This window comes from Gossypium arboreum, chromosome 4 (assembly GCF_025698485.1).
Source record: "Gossypium arboreum isolate Shixiya-1 chromosome 4, ASM2569848v2, whole genome shotgun sequence".
Lineage (NCBI taxonomy): Eukaryota > Viridiplantae > Streptophyta > Magnoliopsida > Malvales > Malvaceae > Gossypium > Gossypium arboreum.
Window position 1 is genome coordinate 6,122,476 of NC_069073.1, and position 27,564 is coordinate 6,150,039.

General features: G+C 32.1%; 2 protein-coding genes across 8 annotated transcripts; both read right to left on the reverse strand.

Moving 5' to 3' along the window:
• Nucleotides 1–308: 308 nt before the first annotated feature.
• On the reverse strand, nt 309–8,875 carry LOC108460295 (uncharacterized). Of its 7 annotated transcripts, none has more exons than XM_017759736.2 (12): nt 8,153–8,875; nt 7,262–7,373; nt 7,054–7,136; nt 5,965–6,040; nt 5,788–5,855; nt 5,528–5,612; nt 4,240–4,358; nt 4,009–4,092; nt 2,571–2,717; nt 1,413–1,521; nt 1,208–1,327; nt 309–840 (listed from the first exon to the last, which is right to left on the reverse strand). In XM_017759736.2, the coding sequence occupies exons 1-12, from the start codon at nt 8,273–8,275 to the stop codon at nt 767–769; spliced, it is 1,200 nt and encodes a 399-aa protein (XP_017615225.1). In that variant the 5' UTR covers nt 8,276–8,875; the 3' UTR covers nt 309–766. The 7 variants fall into 7 exon arrangements, with proteins under 7 accessions (XP_017615225.1, XP_017615226.1, XP_017615227.1 ...); XM_017759737.2 differs by having other exon boundaries at nt 4,276–4,358; nt 8,153–8,874; XM_017759738.2 differs by lacking the exon at nt 8,153–8,875 and adding an exon at nt 7,607–7,781.
• Nucleotides 8,876–9,815: 940 nt separating this feature from the next.
• On the reverse strand, nt 9,816–15,921 carry LOC108460294 (DEAD-box ATP-dependent RNA helicase 53, mitochondrial-like). Its single transcript, XM_017759735.2, has 8 exons — nt 15,398–15,921; nt 15,177–15,304; nt 14,375–14,786; nt 14,035–14,133; nt 13,655–13,879; nt 12,726–12,887; nt 11,186–11,729; nt 9,816–10,130 (listed from the first exon to the last, which is right to left on the reverse strand). Exons 1-7 carry the CDS (start codon nt 15,767–15,769, stop codon nt 11,196–11,198), a joined length of 1,932 nt encoding a protein of 643 aa, XP_017615224.1. The 5' UTR covers nt 15,770–15,921; the 3' UTR covers nt 9,816–10,130; nt 11,186–11,195.
• Between the last annotated feature and the right edge of the window lie 11,643 nt (nt 15,922–27,564).

Genomic DNA, 27,564 nt, shown 5'->3' on the forward strand with positions numbered 1-27,564 from the left:
TTATTAAGAAGCAATTTTTTTGTAAAATTGAATAATATGCCTTTTAAAAAATGAAAATGTCTAAAATAAATAGAAAATACAAATTGTGTTAACACCATACAATAGCTAATAGCTAACTTCACTTACACACACACACGAAGGATATTTAATAGTTGCAATGGAAGTTCACACAAAAAAGAAAAGAGAGAGTAAAATATGGATTTAATTATAAGAATTAGTTTGAATTGCTTGCTTTCTCTTGCCGTGGAGTTTATGAGACCAACTTAAGATCAATAGACATTCTGTGCATACGATCAAGCATGAAAAAGCACTCCCAAATATTGTTCTTTATAAACTCGAAAAGTCATGAGAGCTGCAAATCTTGTCCTCTTGGAATATGATTTGCTCCTACTCATGTCTGAATATATGCAAGACATAGAGCACTTCAAGAGTATCGTTTAAAAATCGAAATTCTGTCCAAAAACCAACCCCTATGGATCGGTTCTAAATAGCATTACAAAAATAGCAAGCCCTAAGTTGCCCATTGCTTGAATAAAAATAGCATTACAAAAATGAGAAAACCACCTAGGGCATCTAAATCTTGAGTGCAAGGGAAAACAACAAACAAGGCTGCATGGAATTAATTATGAAGTCACAGACATATATATGTGTGTGTGTGTCTAAGGTCAGGCTATGTTCAGAAGGCAGTGTTTCCACAAAATTGGGGATTCCTCTGAGGAGGTGCACATGTGAGTTTATGTTGCTCTCTTGCACTCCAAATTCCAATCTACTGAAACGCACCCCTAGCGCTTGTTGTAGTCAGTGCTTTGATAAGTCTATACATCCAACGATCTAGCATTCCTGATCCAAAACAATTCTTTGTTAACTGAAATAAGATCGAGGATATAAGCATATACAAATGGTATAAGTTTTCTAACCAGTAAATGTGTGAACCAGAGCATTGTTTCCACATGAAATTCTAAAGCATTCAAATAAATGAACCCAAAAATGTGGAGAAATCATAAGATTTATGATAAGGTCTTAACCTGAAGTGAACAGTACCCAAAGGTCTAAATCACAACCAAAACCATAAAACTAATGTAACTGCTAAAAACCATGCTAAAATTCACATTTAGCACCTAGATTCTGCAATTGCGCCTAATTTGTAAAGTTTAAGCAACTTATCAGTAACTTTGGATGATTTACAGAATGAGCAGAGGTAGCAAACCTGTTAATGCAAATGTACCACCCAGAACTGCAGAGAGTCGAGTGGTGAAATGGAGAAAGCTCCGGCGCTCTTCTTTTATTGTTACAGTGATTGGTGACAGATCATACAAAAAGTAAACAGCTGGAGAAAAAAGGGTGAAGCAGTTAGTAATCAGCAACCAAAAGGAGATAGTTCTGATGTTTACAAAATCCAACTTCCAACCAACCTGGCCATGTCCTATCAAACTCATTCATCGGTGAAAAATATTCGGAGACAGAGAATTGATTTGTTGGCAAAACTTCCTTCGAGATATATCTGTACTCAGTAGGAACTATCTGCAAGCACCGTAAGAGAACATTTGGATGAATAGAGATGACAAAACTTAACAGCTTGTTATTATTTTATGGATCTGGGAGCTATTCTAAAGCTAACACCATATCTATAGGGAAGGAGAGCAACCGGAAGAATATATTATTGAATCTATAGCTTTATAAGGGTTGAGAGCGTGGAGCCTAGAGGTAGAGAAGTGGCATGTACCAGAGGAAGACCTGGCAATGTTTACAGAATGCCGCAAAAGAAGAGTGAAGATAGGTATGAGAACATGATGTGCGGTATCCTTGTGTGAAGGATAAAAACAATCACCAATATAATAGAAACTCCAACCGCTTTAGATAAAGTGAACCAACCTATGTTTAAGTTTTATGTTGGCTCTCTTCCCAACCAATCATACAATGACACAACAAAAAATGATACAACTCAGGCAGTTACATGCTAGATGACCATTACTATTTTGGCTAAAGCACTAAATGGAAGAGTGAGAAAGAATACTAAGAAGGTTTTAACTCTATTTACAGACACAAGATTATGTCACACCCATGATGTGGGTGAAAGAAAACATTTTATGTAAAAAAATATTTTCTTTTAAAATTTATTCAACAATAGTTATAGGTGGAGTGGTAAAGAACTTGTATATAAATCTTATTAAACATGTGTTCAATCATTGGATATGTGGTTTTTAATTTTTCTATTTAAAGATTATATAAAAGTATGAAAAGATAAAAGCACATTCATAATAATATTAGTTATCGTTTAAAAGAAATGGGTTAACCTATGACAAACTAAATCAGGGTTTTATAATAAGTATAGATACTCAGGAATAGCTACAATGCCGATTGGGCCACTAACTAGATCCCCAAGTAAGTCGCAAAAAGCAAAAGATCAATTTAATACAGAAAACATGGATCATCAGTTTGTACACTACTGATGGAATTTTTGCAGTGCATAGTTCTATGAGATATTTGCCATAGCCCATATGCAAGTTACTTGAAAAGGCTGAGGTTGCCATAAATATTTGGTCAATCAAGAGAATAATCAAAATTCAAACCTTTATATAATACTTGAATGTTCCACTTGTGTCATGCAAAATCCGCACTGTATCATCAAGTGGGTTGTGAAGTCCTGGATATTTTGGCCCAAATGATAAATCATGAATCATATGACTCACATTGACATGTGTTGCTCCTCCAAAGATCTGTCAGCAAAGAAAAGAGGATTTCTACTTAATTTGCTGGTGACAAAAGAAAAAGCAATGCAGAAAAGGAACAAAATATGGTAGTGTTCTAGAATCCTCATGATTCTAGTGCCAAGAAACTACGAGAGAAAACATAGTATGCAAGCCTAGTACATTCTTTCGAACTATATAAAGAAGTTTAAATTCCTTACTCTAATTAAAATTTCAAACCTTAGGAGAAAATTATCTTCGAGGCCAAGAACTTTTCTCTAAAGCTTGACAGGTCTTAAGATCAGAATGAGGTACTTACATTTGAACAAATATAACTAAGATCTCTAATTAGAGTCATTCAATGCACTTTTTCTCTGAATTAATGGAAAATATTCGACCTAAAACTAAGCAGAGCCCAACACATGAGCATAGCTGGAGATCAGATGGATAGTGCACCAACTCTAGGGATAGTTCCCTATAAATTTATGGAAAAAAGATCTTCCGAAGACCAAAAGTACTTCTATCAGCTTAATAACACTGAATACAATAGATTTAAAAAGTCAACACATCATATTTTAGCCTGAGGAGAAATAAATTCCGAACCACATCCAAGAGTCCAGAAATTCGCATAATAACTCCAGAATTGAATTATGAACATTAACATATCAAGTACACAATGCCCAACAAGGTCAGGCTTTCAACAGGTTCAGGGCATTGATATCTACATCTCCATAGGGCTAAAGTGGACAACATTTCACATGGAAAAAGTTTTAAATCTACCAAGTCAGTCTAATATAACTAATACTTATTTTGACCTGAATTTGTTTCCTTCTGACCTTCAACCCCCACTTGAACTGCAATAAGTTGATCTATGATTCTGACTTAAAACGCTTAATCTTTTTCACAATTAATAATTGGCACCACATAATTTACCAACTACGTTTTAAAAGAGCTGGTTGAGTTAAATTCAATTCATATGTCAAATAAATCTTAACTGCATAAAAAAATAAGAGAACCTTAGACTACAAAAGAAAAAGAAAAAGGAAACCAATCAAATGAAAGTAATGATAGTGATTTTATTTCACCTCTTCATAATTTGAGTTTTGATGGTTTTTTATCCGTGGATATACAGTAATTTACAGTCTTATGTGATAAAAGATATTCATATATTTTCTTCGTTAAAAGAGAAAAATAGAGTATTAGTCTTATAATAGTTCAAAAAAGATCAATCAAGACCAAACATGTAAAACAACCAGTCTTGCATAACTTAGGAGTTAGGATGTGAGACGAAGTTAGAATGCTAAGAGAAAAAGTTACTAACCATTTGAGCAACATAAATGTTTAACGCATGAACTGAAATGTGAAAGTTTCCTGCCACCCTCTGGACATCTAATACCCCATAAACCTGTAGCAAAAGTTACATTAATTGATTAGTTTTCCTTTATATGGTTTTGTTTAACACTCTGATGGCCCCAAAAATAAAAAGTTAAACACTAATTGATTAATTAAAGAGCTGATAAATTTAATTAAGAAAACTCCAAGGGATAAATACCCGGCATCCCTCTCCATTTTCTAATGCTTTCTTCACCTTATTGATCATATTTTCTGCATCTTTATCAAAACTGAATTTGTGAGGCTTCTTAGCAGAACCATCATGATGCTCCTTATCATCTGGTTACATTCATTCCAAGAAATTTATTATTTGAATTACTGACTTATGCCTTGGAGAAACATAACATGGTACTATCTCTATTTTTCTTTATACATATAAAACATATACTGAAAATAAACAAAACAAAGTAATGACAATTTTATATCCATAAATTTAAAATTTTATGTAGCCTAAAAGAAATCAAGGAAACCCAATACGTATCCTAAACAAAAGCTGCCGAGCAATCAGGTAATGCCGAAAAAGAGAAACAATAAAAAATCTAAAGCTTGAAAAGAGGCTTAAGCACAAGTCACAAATATTTGCCTTAATAAATCACAGAAAATGCCTACTCTTCATTTTCAAAGTGACTCACATCTTTTGTCGAAGAAGCCAAGCATGATCGCTTTAGCATCCCATGCCATCTATACATATAGCTTATAAAATCAAATTTTCCACCTTTGACCAGAAGACCTTCTCAAAAACAGCAATAAGAACATGTGGGTGAGGATGAAAACAGCAACGGAGGAAAAGTTTGATCTTTTGCATCACTCAAATTCAGTTAATTAATAAGCCAAGTGACCTCTAGATTGAACCCAACCCAATTTACCTATAAGAAAGGACCCTCTGTAAATGTCTATTGAAAACTAACACTCACCCAGCTATAGTTGACAGCCTAAGTACATGACTCATTCCTTCCTATATCAGATACTTTAAAAGATGTCTGATAATAGTAGATGGCAACCCTTGACAGAGACTTGGTGAACAAAAGCCTTTTACATCTAGTTAATGAAGGAAAAGAATTCAAGAGGAGAGTTCTCAGTACATTAGTTTGGAGGTGAAAGGCCAACTACTAAGGTAGCTCTTTTTGCATTAAAGCATCTTGAGGAAGAAACCTGACTGTTTCCAATTTTCGAAACAAAGATGAGTTTATAAGAATCCGATCCTTTGGTTGTGTTTTATCTCCCACTTATCCCCCCCCCCCCACCCAATCAGCTCAATTCAACCCCAAATAAAAGGAAAAGAGAAAAAGGCAGAGTATTGATTACCAACAACAAGGAGCAAATATTGGTGTTTACTAGACAAAAATAACAACTCCAGATAACATAACCAGGTATTTTGAACAAGGATGCAGCTGTCAAAAAAATAAACTAAATTAAAAACATGAGGTGGATAACACAAAGGACAATACCATGATTGCGAGTGGTATGCTGCTTTTCCACAAGGTCAGACAAATATTCAGTGCCAATGATATGACCATGACTGTTCAGGCGAAGCTGCAGGAAGTTTAACACAGTTAGCCAGATATCAAACAAGGAAATCTAACCACAAATCCAACACTCATCTCTAAAGCGGGAAGAGGGGGGGTTCTTTTAAGAAGAATATTGCATTCAGTAGTACACAACTATCATGAAGCTAATAAAGAATGCTCAAAAGAAGCAATTGTCTTACTTTCCATATGTTAGTATCAAGATCCACTTCGTGCTTTCCTGACAAGTCAATGGCATCTACACTTGCAACTGCAAGATTAATATGATAGAGCAACAACCAACAGTCAATATTCCAAATATGAGATAAAAACAGAATCTACAAATAAAAGGAAGATTTTCACATAAGGCGTGTACAGACCATCACAAGGCAATGAAGGAAATGTCATGTTAATGTGAATTGGAAGCGTTTCTCCACGTTTGAAGTCTACAGACATCTGCCGAATACTTGTTCAGTTAGATCATATCAACCGACAGTCTAAAACTACAAATGGCATCACATCATTTGCAACAGAATTCACTCACAGAGTTAACTCAGAAAGGTAGGAGAGGAAATCAACTTGTTTAAGAACTTAAAGTGCTTGGGTGCTCTTATTAATACGGAAGAGTTTATAGAAAGCTGCCTTCATGGCACTTGAGGTGAGTCAGGCTTGGAAATAATGGGATTCTGATAATGAAAGCTGTAGAACAGCAGAAGGGTTCAAGGTTTATATTTCAAAAAAATGGCGGTTCAGTTAAAACAGTTATCAGATAATAACTGTATCCAAAAGATGTGGAAACATTGTAAACAGACTGTAGCGTGATTAATATTAGACAGATCAGTAAGTTTAAGTAGTTTAGGGAAAGGTATAGATTTGATTTGCAAAGATATCAGAAGACAGCAATAAAAGCATTTAAAAAAGAATTAAATGAAAAAAAAAGCACAAGATCAAAGAATTCATTATCTTGAAGAAGACTTCCTACAGAAAAGATTATCCAACAAACTAGCAAACGACTTGGATGCCACTAAGCAGACCAAGATAAAACAGAGATTGCCAGAGAGAAAATAAACATAACTCTATCCATAAACATAATACACGCACAACCCAAATATAAAAAAACTATCACATCACTAGAACTACAACTACACAAGAACAATACGTAATCTGTGGCCACATAATTTACATCCCCCAGATTTTTGCCTATCATTCTTCCAAGCTAGTATATGAGCACACTTCACCATAAGACAAGTTTCAATTTTGTCCTTGGAACATTAAGCCTCTATGACACACTTCGACTAGAAACAGAAGATTAGGACCCAGAAGGTCTAATTCTAAACATGTTAATTTGAGTTTTGCTTCTACAAAAATATTAAGAAATTCAACAAAATAACAATGCAATCATTCCATCCCAACAATTAATCTACAAAAACAGGTAGCAAAACTGATGAAAATTAGAAAAAAATGCAAACCTCGTGAACGGTGTATGTTGTTAGGTAATACGTAAGCTCGTGAGTAAACAGCGTGGCCATTATCACTAAACCAACAATCGAGACTATAATACAGAATTTTACCCCCCCAAAAAGAGAGAGAGATGAAATTAGCAATGCTTTTAATGAATAAGAAGCATTATTTTTGGATTAAATTGAAATAAATAAATAAAAAGAAAGGATAACTCACCAAGTGCTCCCGATTGCGTCTTCTGCAACAAATGTTCCTCCGTACGAGGAAACGCATCCAGGCTTCTTATAGTTTGCTTCAGGCCCATCTTCCTCCTTTTTATCAATTTCCTCTGCAAATATTTATATAAGAACTAAATTGAAATCTAAAATATTGAAAAAAAAAATGGATTTAAACAAAATGTCGCTATTCAAACCTATAAGAGATTAAAACGAAACGAAGAATTAGACTTCGAATCGAAACATAAAATGAATTGAGGAAGGAGGACAACTGAAATTATTGTTAGAGATCGGAGAAGAAAGAGGAAACAAGAAATGAAAATAGCTGTAAAAAGAAAACATATACCAAATCAGGAAGATAGGCTGTAACTGTAAGTGGATTTCCGTTGGCAGTAAACTCCAACGGCAACATACCTTTTCCTCATTTAACGCTTTTCTCTAATTTAATTCCTATAGTAACTGTATTTTTTTCATTTATCTATCTCTTTTACAATTAAAGTTAACGGTTTTTTAAACTCAATTTTTATAGTTTTTGTCAATTTAATCTTTACCTTTAAAAGAACATAATTTTTAAAAATTATTTTTCATATTTTAAATAAAACATACTTTTCTAAAAAATTATATTATTTAAAAATATAAAAATTAAGAAAAACTAAAACTCTCTACAATTCAAAATATAAAAAAAAAATTAAAATTTAATTTTATCTAAACCAGATAACAAGATCAACCAGTGTGACAAAAAACGGTTAGGGTATCAATCTGATGATGTAAAAAACCTGTTGACCCATTTGGACTGATTAAACCAAGCCAAGAATCAATTTTTATAATAAAAAAACATTATAACCAAGCTAAAATTGAAGTGGAAGTCTATTAAGGATTTGCAGAAAGATACCATGTCATTATGTGAGTTCAGAGTCGACACATATTCTACGGAATGAGTCCATGATTGAAACTTCTCATCTGTCGAGGGGAATTCGACAGGGAAATCCTCTCCCGATCTGTTCATCTTATGCATGGAGAGATTGGTTCAGGCTATTATGATGGAAGTTAACGGAGGAGGCAGTTGGAATCCAGTTAAGTTAGTAAGGAATGGTCCAAATATATCCCATTTATTCTTTGCTGATGACTTGGTTTTATTTGCTAGGGCTTTAAGGGAGCAAATGGTTGTTATTGAGAAGCTTTTGGTCGAATTATGTCAATGCTTAGCGCGTCAGGTTAGCAACCACAAAATTCGCGTTTATTTTTCCAAGAACGTATCGTTGCAGGTTCAGATAAAGATTAGTAATGGGTTTGGCTTCGAGCGCAGGATGTTGTCGATTCTCAAGTGTGGATATGGGATAATAAACCCAGGTTCTCGGTCAGCTCGGCATATGATATTCTAACGTTCCCGAGAAAGATGCCGATAAAAAATAGCACTGGATTTGGAAGTCGCGTGGTCTTTAAAAGGATTGAAGTGTTTCTCTGGCTGCTGGTAGTGGCAAGATTTTGACAAATGTGGAAGGAGTTTGCAAACATATTGTGAATCCCAACTGTCAATTTTATGACTGTATGGTCGAGGACACCTGTCATGTATTACGTCAGTGCAGCGTGGCTATGTCATTCTAGGCATCACTTGTTAAACCATGGAAGTTGGACGAGTTCCTTTCAATTGATATTAAGGATTGAATATTTATCAACTTAGAGTACTTTGGGCACTTTGCTAAGGAGACCCAGAATTGAGACCTGCTTTTGGAGCAATTTTTTGGAATCCTTAGCAAAGAAGAAATAAGCTGATTCTTTTTTATGAGAATTTTAGAGATATTGGAGGAGTGTTGGAACGGAGTACAAGGCTGAGGGGTTAAGCTGTTTGGGTTAGCAGGGGCAATGGAATAAACGGTCTCCAGGCTAGGCGGAGAGTTAAACGACAAGTTATGGTATAGCAGTGCCAACCAGTGGGATGGTGCAAGGTTAACATTGGTGGAGTTGTTCGCCTTGTTAACAATGTGGCAGTGGCCGGCGGACTAATACAAGACAATGAAGGGTGTTGGAGGATTCTCAAGAAGTGTGGTATTTGCTCTGTTTTGGGACGTATATGATGGTCTTGTTCAAACTTGATATCTGAGCTTGTTAGTGCTGAAGCACTACTGTTTCTGGCTGGCTTTCAAGTTGTTACTGAATCAGAATTTTTTAAATGTTTATTACGTATGATGTTCCGAGATCAAATCTATTATATAAAAATAAAGATAAAAACACTCATAAATATATATAAGAAGAATAGATGATATTTAGCATCTTTGGTTACTGTTAGTGAGCGACCTTATGGAAAATAAAAGCATGCTTGGCTTTGGCTACACCATACTATCATAACGTTTCAAATATAAATTTAACATGCTAGAAATAAATTATACGATATGTATATGTATAGCAAGGATGAAGCCAAGAATTTTATGTTCAGGGAACTTTCGGGGTTTTGGGGGGACAGTTTTTCTATCATTTTCCGGAAGGAGCAAGGCCATTGCAAACCCTCTCTTGCCTCTGTTTCTGACCACTAAAGAAGACACTGAAGAACAGGCCACTTTCCCATAATGAAATATACTATGACAACTTAATTCGTAATACATGATCGTTCTGGATGTTTTTTTTATTATATTTTCTCTTCACATAGAATCAATTCAATATTAATAGTCAGCATCTTAAAACATTCCCATGTGAGTAACTAGTATATATATTAGTTAACTTAAGCACTAACCGGCCAGGGGAGAGGAAAGGGATTAGGGTTATATATCCTTTCTTTCTTCCCAACAAACTTATCACGAACCAAAACAAAAAATCCTTGTTTCTCAATATCTGTTTCCCACTGAAAGCTGTCATCGAGATTGCTGCCTTCTTCCCTGCCATTCCAAAATAAATGCAAATGAGAACAAATGTAATTCGTAGGCCACAAACATCTAGTCAATCAAATCCTACCAAATGGACAAAGGGGATGGAGTAAGCACTTGTTTGCAGCCAAATAAAAGCAAACATATGCAGTGAATACACTTTTTGTCATCAACATGATGTGATAGAGCAAAAAATGAAGATAAGACCTTAAAAAGCAATCATAAGATCAGCCAAGAATTTGTGTGCTTCATTCATCAGAAATCATTTTGTGCATTTTCCAAATCTTTGGCTTTTGGAAGGCACGGAAAAAGGAAGGTTAATGGAAAATAATGGAGGTAAACAACTTTTAGTCATCACTCCTCTTTGAAGAAAAAAAAAAACATTCCTTTTGCATTACCAACTCGGTAACCTGTCACTAAAGAGAACCTCCAGTTGCACCTATGCTGACCACCTCTTCCTCTGAGCACCATACTCACAAAGAGAACACATTACTCACTAACAAATTATAACCAATACCCCAAATCAAAACATAACTAAAATCTAGATGGTTTATTTGTATTTGCTTTTGTGTTTATCATTGAAAATAATTGATTTTCGAGAGAGCTGGTGACTGCCAAATAAAGACTTGTTTATTTCAATATAATCAACCAAGCATATTTGGTTAACACATATATTGTGAGCTTGTCCACAAGCTACAAGTTTGCATAAGAATTGTAGCATGCAACCTACCATCACCTTTACATTCTATAATACAGCGGCAGGTTTCCACTTCTACAAGGAAAAAACCAAGAACAGAATAAAGAAAAATGGTATCTCTATTATATTTGCACTAAATCCAATCCACTACAATTTTGAAGGCTTTACCAGAGAAATCTAATTCCACACAAACCCAAGGGAAGACAATAAGTATTAAGAATGCATAAAGACCTAGGTAGCACCAGGCAATCTTGCAAAAATGAAAATGAATCAAGATTTGCAAAATAAATGATTATTTCAAATTGATAGCAAAAAGTAACAAGAAAAAGAGAGGGAGAGCTCCTAGTGGTGTTTGCCATATCGTGCTTACCTCAAAGAATTTAGAAGGGTGTTCTTCCAGTGCTCTGATCATTATCAACATCAGAGACCCCAAAGCGGCTAAATCGACTAGATCGAGAATCACCATTGCTCGCACTACTTTGGCCTGAATGCTTGTCACCAAATCCACCAGAACCAAAGCCGCCAAAACCACCAGCAGTTTGACCAGAACGATTGTCCTTAAATCCACCTGGGTTACCTGAACCAAAGTCCCCAAATCCACTAGTACGTCTAGAACCAAAATTACCAAAGCCACTAGGACGACTGGATGCAGAACCACCAAAATTTCCAGACCGGTTATTAGAACCAAAACGACCTCCATAACCACCCATCTCATCAGAAAACTGACTGCCACTACGACCAAATCCAGGACCCCTATTGCCTCCAGAACGGCCAAATCCATATTCCGCTTGCCGACCAGAACGACCAAAACCCATATCACCATATCCACGATCTCGTGCACCTCCAAATCGACCACCAGCACCAATATCATTAAACATACCAGTGCTCCCACCATCAACCTCAATCCTAGGAAGCTACAACAAATTAAAGAGTAATCAGTCTATAAGCTCTATCCATGAGAACATACAGTAACATAGCAATCAATGTAAAACTTCATGTATATCTTTCAGGTACAATTATCCATTTATGCATAACTTTGGTTTAATGATTTGAATTAGATATTTTCGTGTGTCATAATAGTAGTTCTTGTCTTTTCCTACCTCATGTTATAAAATCTTACATGCAAAATCGAAATAAGACCATCCTTAATATTCTTGGACTGTACGATACTATTTTATAATTCTTTACATTTGTTTTTCAAATGGAGAATAGTGGATCTCATTGGTGGAAAGACACAAGGGTCTGGTTAAATTAGTTAAATTTCTATCTTAGGAAATGATTTTTAATTCTCACAAAGCTCAAGAAGAGACAATAAATCACCTGAACCAATAATAGGCACTCATTACATTTCCAAAGGAACAAAGGCTGACAATCTCACACCACACATACTTTAATTACATTGGAATTTTCAGATTTGAATAGAAAAATGACATGTAGAAACATTATTTGAACCTTAACTACTAAAGAGTTAGGACTTAGGGTTAGAAATTTAGCATGAAATTGTCAAGAAGTGCTTTACAAATCAAAATCGGCCAGTTTGACCTACAACCAGTTAGGTCTTTGGCTCAAAGAATATTATTAACGACCAGTAATGGCTGACAACCAAACCAGATGAAAACAAGGCTAAAAAATTAGTTTTGATTTCATAAGATAAAAGGCTGAAATAGCTTTAATGTTTTCGCCAGCTCCAGCTCCAAAAGGCTAAAAGAGTATCAATGTCAAAACTTTAGACTTTTGCTAGCCCCATTTCAAAATCCTTCACTTTAGCTTTTAAAATTTCTTTGACTTCCCTATTATTAATGCTCAAAATCCTCAATAAAGTAGTATCAAAGTTGTAAAAGATCCCTGAAAAAGAAAGGGAAAAGGAAAGGAAAAACAAGCATGAACATCAAAGGGATACAAGATATTACCTCAGAAAATCTACAGCCTACTTCTCGTTCAATAACCTTAACAGCCCTATTCTGGTCTTGAGTATAGATAAGAATTGCACTTCCTTTCCTTCCAGCACGACCAGTCCGGCCAGTTCGATGGACAAAAGTTTCAGATGTATTTGGAAGCTCATAATGTATTACCTATTTAAGAATACAAGATCAATAACAGAACATTAAAAACTAGAGTAAGGAGAACAAGTTACTGGCTTTGAAAGAGCTCAGAACAATCACCATATTAACTACTGAACATCAAGGATTTGAATTCTATAAGCCTATGAGAAAATGTAGGCTTAGATACTGAACAGAAGAATTGAAGACAGATCAAAAGTATCAATTTGCTGCAATTTTTTAACTCACGATATCAACTCATGCAGAAACTTTATTCAAAACAATGCTAGCATATACAAACACATGCACTCTAAAATAATGACAGGTTCCCAAATGCCTGAGAAATTTCATCAGTAACCATTAGCATCAGCAAAAATTTACAGTGCGATTTTTTTCTTCCATAAATTCCTATTTCAACATGCAGAATTTTCTAACGATGCCTGCACAGTTTCTATTGTTTTAACAATTAGAAACTATGGCCCACTACTCCAAAAGTGGCCTAAGTAATAGGCAACCAATTAATTGGAAATAGAAAAAGCAGAATATTGAAACCTACAAAAATGAACCGTAAGATAAACTTTTGCAACAGTGGTAGGAAATTCACACACAAGTCATACAGATTCTTCTAGGATGTCACATTGAACAGACCTATAAGAAGTAGGTTTTCCTTAAAGTGGTAACATGACTAATAAAATATCTAACAAGCCAAGTCTGGCATCACAAGTCGAAAATAAAAAATAAACATCTATAAGCAAGCATTAGTTTCTAACAAAACCCAGAGAATAATATGAAAAGCTTACCAGGTCAACACTAGGTATATCAAGGCCACGAGCAGCAACATCAGTAGCAACTAAAATATTAAAATGCCCATCTCGGAATCCTGAGAGAGTTCTTTCCCTCTGGCTTTGAGATATATCACCATGCAAAGCCTCACATTTAAAGTTTCTTGCCATGGCATATGCCAACCGATCTGCATCACGCTTTGTTTGAGTGAAAACAATACACTTCCCTCCTTTCGCATGCTCCTAAAAAAGAATTTGACAATGAAAGCAATAATTATTGAGAAAAAAAAAACTATAAAACATTTGAAATGGGTACAGAACTGAAATTAAAATGAAAAGAACAAAAAATAAAAATGCCAAGCAGGAAAACAAACAAACCACAAGGGCATGACCCTTACTGTTATTAGTGGACCAAGAATTGCTGCTTTCCCACGCATATCTGCTGCAATTGAATACAAGGAAATTCCTTCTGCCAACTTTTGATCATTTTCTCCAACCTAAAGGTGCACATAAGCCACAAGAAATAAGTGGTGTTCACAGGAATATGGATTATGACGGTAAAACTTTCATCATGCTAAGCATTCATTTTTAGTTCTGTGAAATCTTTTCCATATGTAACCAGCATCAATGCAACATTAAACAATTTGCAGAGAACAAATACAAGGATGAACCAATAACTATAAGCCAGAAATCATAACATAACATAGCAGTTTGGAAAAAGAAGATAGGCAGGCTAACCAGATCAATCGTTAATGGGTTTTTTAAGTGCTTTTGGGTAAGGCTTCTAATCCAGTTAGGCATGGTTGCTGAAAACATCATACTTTGACGATTTGCAGGCAGCCTCTCCAGTATGGTTTCAACATCTTCGGCAAATCCAACTTGAAGCATCTGATCAGCTTCATCAAGAACAAGAAATTGAACCTCCGATAAGTTAAGAGCACCTCTCTTAAGCAGATCAATAATGCGACCTGGTGTACCAACAGCTACATCAACACCATAATCAAGCTGCCTCATTTGACGAGAAATTGGAGTACCACCATAAACACATATTGTATCCAAGTTGGGAGCAGACTCATGAAATTCCTTCTCAACTTGTTTAGCAAGTTCCCTTGTTGGTGCCAAAACCAAGCACAAAGGGTTTCTACCACGGCTACATATTCACACAAAACATGTCTTCTTGATTAAAAATGATGACAAATATTACCCATACAACAATTTATCTTTCACATGCACAAAAAAGAATCAAAATATAAACCAATATGGTCTCTTTGGTTGTTCACTTGTTATATTAGTTGTTAAAAATTTCTAAAAGTAAACGTTAAAAAGGCTACATTAAAGTAGTATCATTATCATTTTAAAGTAGTATCATTATCATTTTATTATAATTTAGTTAAAAATGAAAAAATAGATAACAAATTGAGATAGCTTAACTATTCATAATAAACGCAAAAACATGCATTTTTTTTACCTTTCCGTTTAGGAATTGAAAAAAAGCATCGGTAAATTTAAGTAAGATAAAAGGGAAAAAAATTCAACAAACCCATGTTTAGCATTGTATCGAATGATTTTGTCCATGATAGGAATCCCGAAGGCAAGCGTTTTGCCTGTCCCTGTCTTTGCCCTTCCAATCATGTCCCTTCCTTGCATTGCTGGTTCCAACACCGCCCTCTACAGTTACAAATAACGGGAAATTTTACATCTTATTTTCCAATATATATCATTAAAAGCAAAGAGCCTAACAATATATACACACGTATATACCTGGATTGGAAATAATTTGGTGATACCCCTATTCTTCAAAGCAGAAACAATTTCGGGAGCAATCCCCAGATTAGAGATCTCAAGCGCTTCACTTCCCTTCTCATCGACATAATCCTCGACGGCATACTCTGCCTGTACGCCCGTCGATGCCCTGAAATACAACGGCCCTGATTTGGCGTGAAACCCCTTCGCTGCAGACGCCGGAAAGCCAGGGAAGGGTTTGAATCTGTTAATAAAGAAAGTCTCAGCATCTCTGGCGGCTGTTGCAACTGTTGCTGTAGAGTGGAAGTGATGAAGGAGAGTTTGAGCAGAGGCAGCGAGGATCCGCCTGGAGGCTAAGGAAGTTGTGCGTTTGAAGACGGTGTTCATCATATTTTCGTTTTTGAAAATATGTTGTTTCTAACAGTAAAGGGTTTGGAGAAAGGGAAAAGAAATGGGGTTCAGTTAGGGTTTTAGAATTGCACAGAAACGGAGTAAGGGTTTATGCTCTATATTAAGCTAACCCTTCTTTTCATAATTTAATTTACTTCGATTTTTTTTTTTTTTAGTATTTGTTTGATAAAATAGGGATAAATCAACATTTAATCCTCAAATTTGTCAACTTTTCCAATTTAGTTTCTGAATTATTTCTTGGTCCACATTAGCCCTGAATTTAAGTATTTTTTAAAATTTAATCCCTAAACTTAGATGAGTGATTTGGTCATCTGAAAAGTCATAAATTGCCAACTTCCAAGATTGATATAAACGAAAAAAAGTTCAAGGAGCAATGTGAAAAAAGTTAAAAATTTAGGGACTAAATGTTGTTTTATCCTGATTGAATATTATTTGATAAAAGAAATATGCATTATTCACAAATTGATCCCTAAATTATACTTTAATTATTAGTTTGGTCCTTAAAGTTTTTAGAGTAATACCTAAACTATAAATTTTATTAAAAAATAATATCAACCAATAAGAATTGACATGTGACGAGTTTTTATTGAACGTCTGTACTTTTTAGGTAAAATGAGATAAAATTGATAGTTTAAGTATCACTTTTGTCAAAAAAAACTTTAAGGACCAAACTGGGATTGAGATATAGTTGAGAGACCAATTTTCTAATAAAGCAAAAGATATATGCTTAAATCTATATCATCTATAGTATAATATATATATATATATATATATCATGTACCAAAAACACTGAATTGATTTTTATTTTTATTTTTGAAAGAAAACTAAGTTGATATTTGTTAACCAGTTTAGGACCAATTTATAAAAATAAGTAAATTAAAACCATGACAAAATAAAAAGTGAGTACGTGCATATCTTTATATTTAGGAATTATTAGTGAATTGGCCCTTAAACTATACCCCAATTTCATATTGTTCTTTAAGTCTTTTGGGCTCAAAAGTAGTCCTAAACTATTATTTTTGTCTATTTTTACCTAAAAACAGTACATCCAACAAGAGTGTAGGACTTTGTTGTCTATTTTTACCTAAAAACAGTACAACATCCAACAAGAATGTAGGACTTGCCTTATTCTTATTGGTTAATATCATTTTTCAAAGTAAATTGAGATAAAATTAATAGTTTGAGGGCTACTTTTGATAAAAACAAACTTTAAAGATCAATATAAAAATTAGAATATAACTTTAAGGGTCAATTTAGTAATAAAAGCCTTATAACACACTTCATTATAGTTAGTATAGTTATTTAACTTCCCACTTCTCATCTCTTCTTAACTTTTTTAATTTTTAATCAAATTTTAATGTAAACAAAAACAAAAAACAAACCTTCATATGTGTCCTAAAATCTAATTTGGTATTATAAGTCAATTCGATAATAATTCAAATAGGAAATTACTTAAAATTTTAATGTCTTAAAATCTAATTTGGTATTATAAGTCAATTCGATAATAATTTAAATAGGAAATTACTTAAAATTTTAACTAAAATTATGATAAGATTGAAAAATATTAAATTAGCTTTAAAATAATAATTTCAGTTACTTAATTTTTAATTACATTTGATAATTCATAATAAAAATAAATGATGGTTTTTATAATAAAAATTATGAAAAATTATAAATAGATAATGATATACTTATCACTCAAATATTATTTGATAAACTGAAAATTTCTAATATTAAATATATGTTGATTTTATATTATAAAATTATTTATTGTGTTAGTAAAAATAAATATTGAATATATAATTCTGTTGTTTGAAAATAATAAATCTTATTAAATAATATATTTCTATAATTTGTTAAAAAATATGTTTTTAATTAAGATGTTGTTTGATAAACTGAAAAATTAAGTATTAAAAATATAAGTATTAAAAATTTAAGTGTTGAATTTAAGTTATAAATTTTGTTTGACATATTGCTTAAAGTTAATTACGAAAGATAATTAGATTGTTTAAAAATATAGATTATAAATTATTAAAAAATTATATTCTATGTTTTATCCTTAACTTTTAAACACTACACCTTGTTTTAAACAAAAAAAAAAAAAAACAAAAATTTAAACGTAAATTTTTATAAGATAATATAATATTAAAATAAATAAAATAAAATTGAATTAATTAAAATATTAGATCTTATCTACTTATTATTTTCCACATATTTTGGTAGAAAAAATTCTATCGGATTGTTTTAATTTTGAGTTATCAAACACGTGTAGAAAAATCGAATTGGTCTAGTTTATAATAAAAGCCCATTAATTTCGAAAATAATTGAGAAAATAAAATAAATTTTAAAAGTAATAAAAATAAAAATGTGAAAATTTAACTTATAGTAAAATATTAAGTATTTAGATAAAATAACTTGACATTCAAATATGAGTCAAAATTTCACCTAAAAGAATCATTATTTTAATATTTCATTACATTTGACATAATACTTCATAACACAATGATAAACATTATTTATAGTTATGTAAATATTATTAAAATCAAATAATGGTAAAAATATCAAATAATAATAACTAAACATTTCAAATAATAATGAAAATCATACAATTTTTTACCAATGGAAACAAAACCTATTAAATAATTTTGATATATGATTTTTTCAATAACTCTTTATATGTTTTTTAATGAAAATGACATGTGTATATTTATAGTATTAAATATTAATTTTTATTGTTAAATAATTGTAATGCTGATTAAGTTATAATTAATCTAAAATAATAAATGTAATATAATATGGATCAAAATTGAATTAAGTGGTAATAAGTATTACATTGGTAATGAAAACAATATTAATAAATAAATAACTTTGTTTGATTTTTTAACTTTGTATATTGTCTTTGTTTGCAAAAAGCGTGATAGTATGGTGTTCATAGCTCTTGTATACAATAAGATAGAGGGAGTTTTATGTGGTTAATTGATCTATTTTGACCTTATTCTGTCTAACATGACTTATTTTTTATGCCCTTAAACTTGTTAAAATGGACTTTGTTTGGTAACTTAGTCTATTTTTCTAATTATTGAACTTATTGTACTTCATGAATTACATGTATCATGCTTACTTTGTGCATTTTTATGCATATGAATTCAATAAGATTTATCCTAGAGTCATTTTAGGACACTTAGAACACTTTAGGACTTAAAATTTGTGTTTTTGAAAATTTTCTACACTTGAAAAACAAAACAAAATAGTGATTTGTTATCGATACCGTTTTAAAATTATCGATACGATACCTACTGGGTTTTAAAGGTACCTGCATCGTGAGTTTTCAAAAACAATTTTAAAACCCTATTCCCTTTTTATCTTGAATTTTTTTCCCCAGCTTCAAATGTTTTCAAAACCTTTCGATTTTTTCATGAAATCTTAACACTCAAATCCTTCCTAACACCTTAGCATCAATATTTCTTCAACATTGCTTCAAGGTTTTCCACATTTCAACACTTTTGAGGTAAAATCTAAAATTTTCAATCTTATTATTTTATGAAATGTAGCTTATTGGGTTAATTTCACTATATACACCGTGTTTTCTTACATGGGGTAACTTATTACTACACTTTTTCTCAAGTTTTTGGATCAAGCCCTTTGCACACCAACAGTTTGATAAAATTCTCAAACGAGGTTTTTTAGTGTCTCAATGCATTTTTAGTGCTTAGATTTCTATTATGGCCCTTAAGAAGCATCCTACAACTAGTGCCTCTTTGTCAAATCCTCCTAGTGGTTTTAAGTCGCCTTTCAATGAGTGTTTTAATTCCGATACAGAATAAGAATGTTTCGATAGGAATTTTTCATCAAAATGGGTTTTGGGGTCTAGAAAAGTAGATATGGCCATGTTAAAAGGAATCTATTAAACCAAGCTTTATTTGATAAAATGTTTTGATATAACAAATTGAAATGTTTTTAGGATATGTTCGATTCTAGGGTTATTTGGTGTGTTGGAGATTTGTGTATCTGATTTGTGGTGATAGAACCCACTTTTATGTTTCATAACCTCAAGTGCCAAATTTTCGGTTAAATATGATATTATTTATTGTGATAATACAATGTGAGATGGATGCATAACATGTAAATAATGTGCTAAATGAGTTGATTAAAGTTTCATGAAAATGTTAGTATGTTCTTATAATAAATTGCATATGTAATTAAAGTTTCATGAAAATCTTATTTATTGTATTTTGGGTCATTATCATTTAACTTGTGAATGCATGTGAATATATAAGCTAGATTTGTGAGCTATTAAAGCATGTATACATTGTTTAGTCTTGATGAATTATTGTAAATGAGTTATTTGAATATGTTGAGTGTAGTAGTACGTGAGAGTATATGCTAGTTTTATTGTTTAATGAAGCGTGAATATGTTATTGTGGCATGGTTAGAATATGGTTGTGAACGTGTTGTAGTATGCTCTTGTTTAACCTTTGATGTTGTGTAAACTTTGTGGTTATTCCGACATTCATTGAGTTTGTTTAAGCTCGCCTGCTCCTTTTTAAACCTTTACAGACTATTAAGCGTTGTAGTGTGAGTGGTGCAGAATATTTTCTAAGGGACTAGTCCAAGTAGTTTAGCATTTGAGTAGGTGAATTATTATTATTCTTTAAACTGTGTGAACAAGGCAATGTGGTAGACTTTTAGTTGATTGATGTCAGGATGTTTTGGATGTTTTCATGACTTTATTGCTCTTAGGATTTATGGGTATCAAGCTTGGCATATTGATTACTTGTTCGAACATATTTATGATGTTTCGAACTGCCATTATAGTTGTTTTGACGAATGTTGATAAAGTAATAGATGCATATCGATTTGATACAAGTTAGAATAGACTATATGCCTTAAATTATTGTATTTTTGCTGTCTGGAGCAGGGGTATCAATATTTGGGTTTTAAAATTGATACCTCAATGATTTTCAAATGTGCAGGAATTTAGTTGTGTAAATTGGTATCGATACCATATCACGATTATCGATATTCAGGGTAATAAAACTGATACTTTTTAAAATGTATCAATATTTTCTTGGGTTTTGATTTTAGACGAGAAACATAATGCTAATTTGGTACCGATTTTCTAGGTGGTATTGACACCATCTAGGAGAATTATTGATACCTTTGATTCTGTATCGTTTCCTACGTGATTTCTTCAAAATTTTTGCTTAGTGGTTTAAAAACATGGTTAATTATTGTTATAAGTTCGTCTTATGTATTTTTAGTATGCTTATACGATGATTAGGATATACTTGACCTAAAAAATTCTAATCAATGATATAATAAATGTTGTTCGCTTGCTAATGAGACAATTTATAATATAAGTAATATGTGACGGTGGTGCAGTGTCTTATTAATCGGGCTCTGTGACTAGGCCAAGTTTAAGGTGTTATAGTTACCTAGTGATGTAATGGACAACAAGTTGTAAACATGTTGTCAACGTGTTGACTGTTTCTATTAGGATTTTGTATTTAAATTAATAAGTGCATTATTCAGTGGTAATTTTGTATTAATATGATCAATTTATGTTAATTAACTGTTCAATTAATGTCGTCTCAAATTTGTCCAAGCCCGACACATACAAATTTGATAATATTTTACCAAAATAGGCTATTCAAAAGTCAGGAAAAAATCATAAAAAATATAGGACCTGAGCCAACTATGTAAGGCTTTGGCACAGACAAGGCCTATCCCAACCTTTTTAAAGTTCCTTAGACAAATCTATCCTAACTCTTTAAAATTTGGCATATTAATGTTTTATTTTAACCTTTTTTATGTTGTTTCCTCCCATCCCAACCTTTTTCAAAAAGTCGACCTTGACTAGGTCTTTACCAACCCTTCAGTAAAGGTTGGCTTATGATGAATTATGCCAACACTTTTTCAAAAATGTCTCAGCACCTATGCTAATGACACTAAGAATGACATTTTTGGAAGAGTCCGGGGGGCCTATGCTAACCTTTTTTGCATCGACCTAAGTAAAAAAATGTGTCGCAGTAGGCCTGTTTTGTTGTAGTAAATGTTAGTTCATTCTTTTTTTATTTATATATATAATCTTGAACTAACCATCTTTTCTTCTAAAATTTTATTTGATTTTTTATATAATAAAAAGGGAGAAAGTAAAGGTAAATTGATTGATATTGTGCTAAATATTAACTTTATGTGATCATTATTTTCAAACTAAAATGAATGTCAATTTTTTTATGTCCATTTCTTTAGGCCTTAAATTGAAAATGACATTATGAAGAGGCGTAATTTATTCAAAAAAATTTACCAAATGTTTTGTTATATAAAAAATGAGAGATTATTAAACTAAGCTTTATTTGATCATATATTTTGATATAACAAATTAAAGTGGTTTTGAATAAAAGTTAAAGTTGATCAAAGTTGACAAAATAATTTCTCAAATGAAGTCTAAGAGATAAAATTTTGAATCTTTACTTTGAACTCTTAGAAAATTTTTGAATCAACTTTAAAATCAAGTTAAAATGATTTTAATCAAGTAATAATTCTTTCAACTAATCAAACTGTTTTTAAAACAAGTCAGTATAGCCAAAAAGTACTTTTTGGCCTGGTATCATAGTTTTCAGAATATTGATACCCCTTTTAAAAACGATACCAAATTGACATTCTGTTTTTTCACAAATTTATCTAAGTATCGATACTTTTCACATGGTATCGATAAAATTTATCTGGTATCGATATCTTTAACTCTAATGGTCATTAAATTCTACATTTAATGCAAAAATTATTGATACCGTCTTAGTCGGTGTCGATACTCGCTGTTGTAGGTGAATTAAATGCAATAATTTTCACATCCCCAACGATTCTATTCATATCTCCAACAACCACAATGGTTGGAAATCAATTAGGGGGTATAAATACTAGCTTCCAAAGATCCTACAACAACAGGAGAGATAATTCAAGCCTAAAAGATCAACCAATTAACCTTTGTGCTCAATCTTCATACTTTTCTTGTATACACTTGTGAGCTTTCATTGTTATTCTTTCAGCTCAAGTGTATTCTTATTTATTAGTGCATAATTGACAAACAATTCAATCTTGTAAGGATTTCTTCTTAGTTTGCTATTTGTGTTCACTCTTTGTAAGAGTTTGTGTCTTAAGGTTCGAGTAGAAACCTTAAGAGAGCTTGTAAGGTTAAATCTTATCCTCAAAGATTATCAAATTAGTGAATTTGAGAAAATCTTTAGTCGTGGAAAGCTAAGGTAGTGGAGTAGGCAATTGATACTGAACCACTATAAGTCGAAGTGTTCATTGTCTCTATCTTTTTTTTTAGCAACCAAAATCTTATTAAGAGGCCAATTCACTAGAGGTGTGCATGGGCCGAGCTATCCGACCCAACTCGAAGGCCCGCCCTAAATGTGAGAGGGTTTGGGCAAAAATATAGGTCCGAAAAATAGACTTAGACAAAAAAAATAAGGCCCGTTTAAAAAATAGGCAGGGCCTCGGGTAAGGTATTTTTAGCCCGTTCTCGGCCCGAATTCACTAAAGGACAAAAAAAAAATTCATTTTTTTATTTTTGAATGTTATTTTCTTGTTGTTTTCTCCCTATTTTGCTATTATTTTACTATTATGTTGCTACTATTTTGTTGTTATTATTTGGATATTGTATAAAATTTATTTTATTGTTAATTTTCTTATTATTTTAAAGGCATTTGTTAATTTTATTATTATTTTAGAGGTATTTGATTGTTAAGTTGCATTTATCTTAGTGTTATTTAAGTCTACATATTTTTAAAATTTATTTTCAATTTGTTGGGAAATATTTATTTTGATGTTTTAGTATTTTGATGTATTATATATATATAAAAATAATATAAAAAATTAATCTGGTGAGCTAGGCTAGGCTCGGGTTTTAGTATTTTTATCTGGGTTGGGCTTGGGTAAAATTTTAGGCTCATTTTTGATAATTTTTTAGTTGAGCCCGACCCAACCCGCCTGCCCGACCCATGAACACCTCTACAATTCACCCCTCTTGGTGATTTCAAGTTAATCTATTAAGCTAACACATGAAAATGAAAAGCAAAGAAGCCATTAAAGTAAAGGTTAAGAAAAATATAAAAATTGAGATTTTATGAGAGAAAATATAAAATGCATGTAAAAAAAGTATTCAACAAGAATATCTAAAACAATAAACATAAAAGGAGTAAACTTTAACAACTACAAAGTAAAAATAAAAATAAAAATGAAATACATTAAACAAAATCTGAAAATGACTTACAACCAAGGTACATGAACTAGTGATGCAAATAACCCTAAGCTACAATGATAAATAATTCAACTAACTATAAGAACAATAAGAAAATAGAATAAAACAATCTTTAAAACTAAGAAAAGAGAAAAGAAAATATAAACCCTAAAAAAATTTGCTGAAAAACTAAAGAAAACCTAGAGAAACTAAAGCTAAAAATAAAACTAATGTGAGTTCCCACTCTCCTCAGTCAAAATTGGTTGTTTTAGGTTGACGGCTGATGAATTTTTGTTGCCAAAATTGCCCCTGAAGGGGCTTGTGTGATTGGTGTGTCGAGTGGACAAAGACTACCATTTTTGTCCAACTTTGTCCCCTCATAATATAAGTATCATGATACCCAAGAAAGGATATTACGATACCCCGGTCAGTTTCGAACTTAGAGGTCTTCTTAAAAGGTGGATATCATGATACCACTAAAGGGTGGTTTCCAATCTTCAAGTCTATTACAGGTATCACGATTCTAAGGTTTGGATATCGCGATACATTTTCCTTTAGTTTCGTTTTCGCTTGTTTTCAACCTCCAACATGTCCCTACACCACTTAACCACACATTAGGGCCCCTGATGGCACTATTGGCCATATTGGGTTACAAAATGAGTAAAAACAAGATATCTACACTTATCAACTTAAAATATAAAAATTACAAAAAAGACGCTACCTTCCTTGAGAATAAGCTACTTAAGTACACTGGGAAAGCCTAATTTTCCATATCAAATTACGACAGATCAATTGGTATAGGTACATTTGGTTTTAATTCAATTTTTCTTAAACATCAAAGCTCAAATTGGTATTGGTACTAGGTAAGGGTATCAAAACATGATCTGAAATTTTAAATTTTTTTCAATTTGGTCCTATTTCATGCTCGGGTTATAAAAAGCATTCGTAAGCTCGAATTAGTCTTAGATTTAATTGTAGCATTCGTAAGCTCGAATTAGTTTTAGATTTAATTGTATATCATAATGTGTAACGTCCCCCTACCCGAGACCGTTGCCGGAGTCAAGCAGGGGACATTACAAAACTTATCTTAGCACTTAAACAGTTTTTGTAGTAAACTATCCATCTGCGTCACGGTCGCTAAAAAAATCATATCTCGAGTTACGAAACTCGAAATCCAATTCTGTAAATTTTCCCTGAAAATAGACTCATATATCTACTTACTAATTTTTTTCTAGAATTTTTGGTCAGGCCAATTAGTACAGTTTATTAGAAAAAGTCTCCCCTGTTTCATGGTTCGGCTACTCTGACCCTTGTGCACTACGAATCAAATTTCTTCTGGTACAGAAATCCAATGACTATTCCATTTATTTCAATTAAAAATAGACTCAATAAGGAATCCAGACATATAAAGTTTGAGTCATAATTCTTAATACACAATTTATGGTGAATTTCTAAATTCAAAATAGGGAATCTAGAAATTGCTCTAACCCTATTTCACCAAAACGTAAATATCTCATAAAATACAACTCTTTTACCTATTTTGTTTCTTCCATATAAAAATAGATTCATTAAGCTTAAATTACATATTTTATTCATCATCTAATTCACTTTATACTATTTTTGGTATATTTTCAAAGTTGGACTACTGTTACTGTCCAAATCTGTTTTAGTATAAAATGTTGATAACTAAGTTTATAACATCTTCATTTCTTCTCTCTACAATATTTACCAACACTTCCTCTTATTACTCTTCACTAACATATCAAAACATAATATACTTAAGGTTTTGGTAACATTTACAAAACATACCAAAATATCACTTAACAACTTAGATACTTTCAAAATGACCAAAAGACATCCTAGGTACAATGCCATTTTCCAAAAAGATAGAAACTTCACCAATTTAAGTTCGGGGATCGGCTTGTATGCTGAGTCCTTATACTTTCGTACCTAGCCTGCACACGGAAACAAACCTACGCTGAGAATACTCTCAGTGGTATTTCTATAAACAATAGCTTAATCAACTTTAAAACATGGTAATTCAAACACATTATTGCTATTATTCAATATCAATCAAGACTTTAATAACTGTACTTTTTTACCCTTATTAACATAACTCGGACATCGACGGATACGGATCCAACCCACACTCGGGATAAGCACATAGTGCTTCATCGAATAAATCCGAACTTTAACATTATAGTACACAAAGTACTTCATCGGAACAAATCCGAAACTTTAACAGTAGTCGACACATAGTGTCTCATCGACTCAATGTCGGAATATCCCAATACTTCCAATTCCTATGACATGTCAACTATATCCGACTAGCCCGGCACTGTTAATAGGGTATTCAAAATCACATTCATTTCAATACGGTAAAAATACTTACCTCATTCACATTTTCATACAATATAAATATCAAATATAGCAATAACGATTAAGCTCGGTTTATAGAAATACAAACCACTATTTATCGAATTTAATCGATATCTTTGTTCACTTTCTCTTTTCCTTCTTTGATGACGTATCCGTGCTACGTTTGCTACTAACAATCATACAATTAAAAATCATCAATATACTAATTCATAAAACACATTTTCACTTTCTATCAAACTTTTACAAAATTCCAATTTCGTCCTTTTTCCATTACTAATCTTTTTCTTTAACTTAAGCTTCATATTCTCTTTTAATCAACTCATTAACAATTTCTAACTCATAAAATTCATTATAAAACATAAATTTTGAGCTCTATTCAACTTAATCCCTATTTAAACCTAACTTAGAATTCTTTTAATAAATCACTCAATTTTCACTTCTAACTTCAATTTCTATCAATTTAACCCATAAAACCTCAATTTATTCAACTAAATCAATATCTAAAATTTTTTTATTTTTCTTCATTTTAACCTCATACATGTAGAACTTTGAATTAGGCATCCATAAACATAAAAATTATAAGAAAATAAGCTAAAATATCTTACCAATCAAGCTTTAGGGCCTTAATCCTCAAATTTCTCTTTTCTATTTCTTTCTTTCTTTCTTTCTCACGTTTGCTCTCTGTAACTCTTTCTATCTTTCTTTCCTTCTTTCTTTTTTTTTAATTTACTCATAAATCTATATTCAATATAATAATATTAATAATATAATATTATTCTAATAAAATAACTTAATCTATAAGAAAAACTACTTTAACACATTTAATATCTTTACCAACTATTACACATGTTATATCATACATTCACACACATGGCATTTAGGGTCTAATTGCTAGATTAGTCCCTTTACTAATCTTTAATCTATAATTAAACTTTTATACCGTATGCAATTTAGTCCTTTAAACTAAATTCAAGCTACTACACTTAATTAAACACTAAATAACCATTCAACTATAATTCATAAATATTTCTAATAAATATTCATGAATAAATTTCATGGAAACAGTACTCAAGACTCAATTTCCGATACCGTAACTTTCGGTTCATTACATAATGTGGATGTGTTTAAGACATGATGGAATGTTTGAATGATT

Excerpts from the sequence above, each read along its gene's own strand:
- LOC108460295 (XM_017759736.2), bottom strand. The coding sequence starts at position 8,275 with ATGCATAAGATGAACAGATCGGGAGAGGATTTCCCTGTCGAATTCCCC. Across the intron at positions 5,613-5,787 it reads TTGATACTAACATATGGAAA|CTTCGCCTGAACAGTCATGG; the intron begins GTAAGACAATTG and ends AACTTCCTGCAG. Across the intron at positions 2,718-4,008 it reads ACATTTATGTTGCTCAAATG|ATCTTTGGAGGAGCAACACA; the intron begins GTTAGTAACTTT and ends CTTTGCTGACAG.
- LOC108460294 (XM_017759735.2), bottom strand. The coding sequence starts at position 15,769 with ATGATGAACACCGTCTTCAAACGCACAACTTCCTTAGCCTCCAGGCGG. Across the intron at positions 14,134-14,374 it reads ACCCATTAACGATTGATCTG|GTTGGAGAAAATGATCAAAA; the intron begins GTTAGCCTGCCT and ends GTGCACCTTTAG. Across the intron at positions 11,730-12,725 it reads TAGGCTGTAGATTTTCTGAG|CTTCCTAGGATTGAGGTTGA; the intron begins GTAATATCTTGT and ends AATTTGTTGTAG.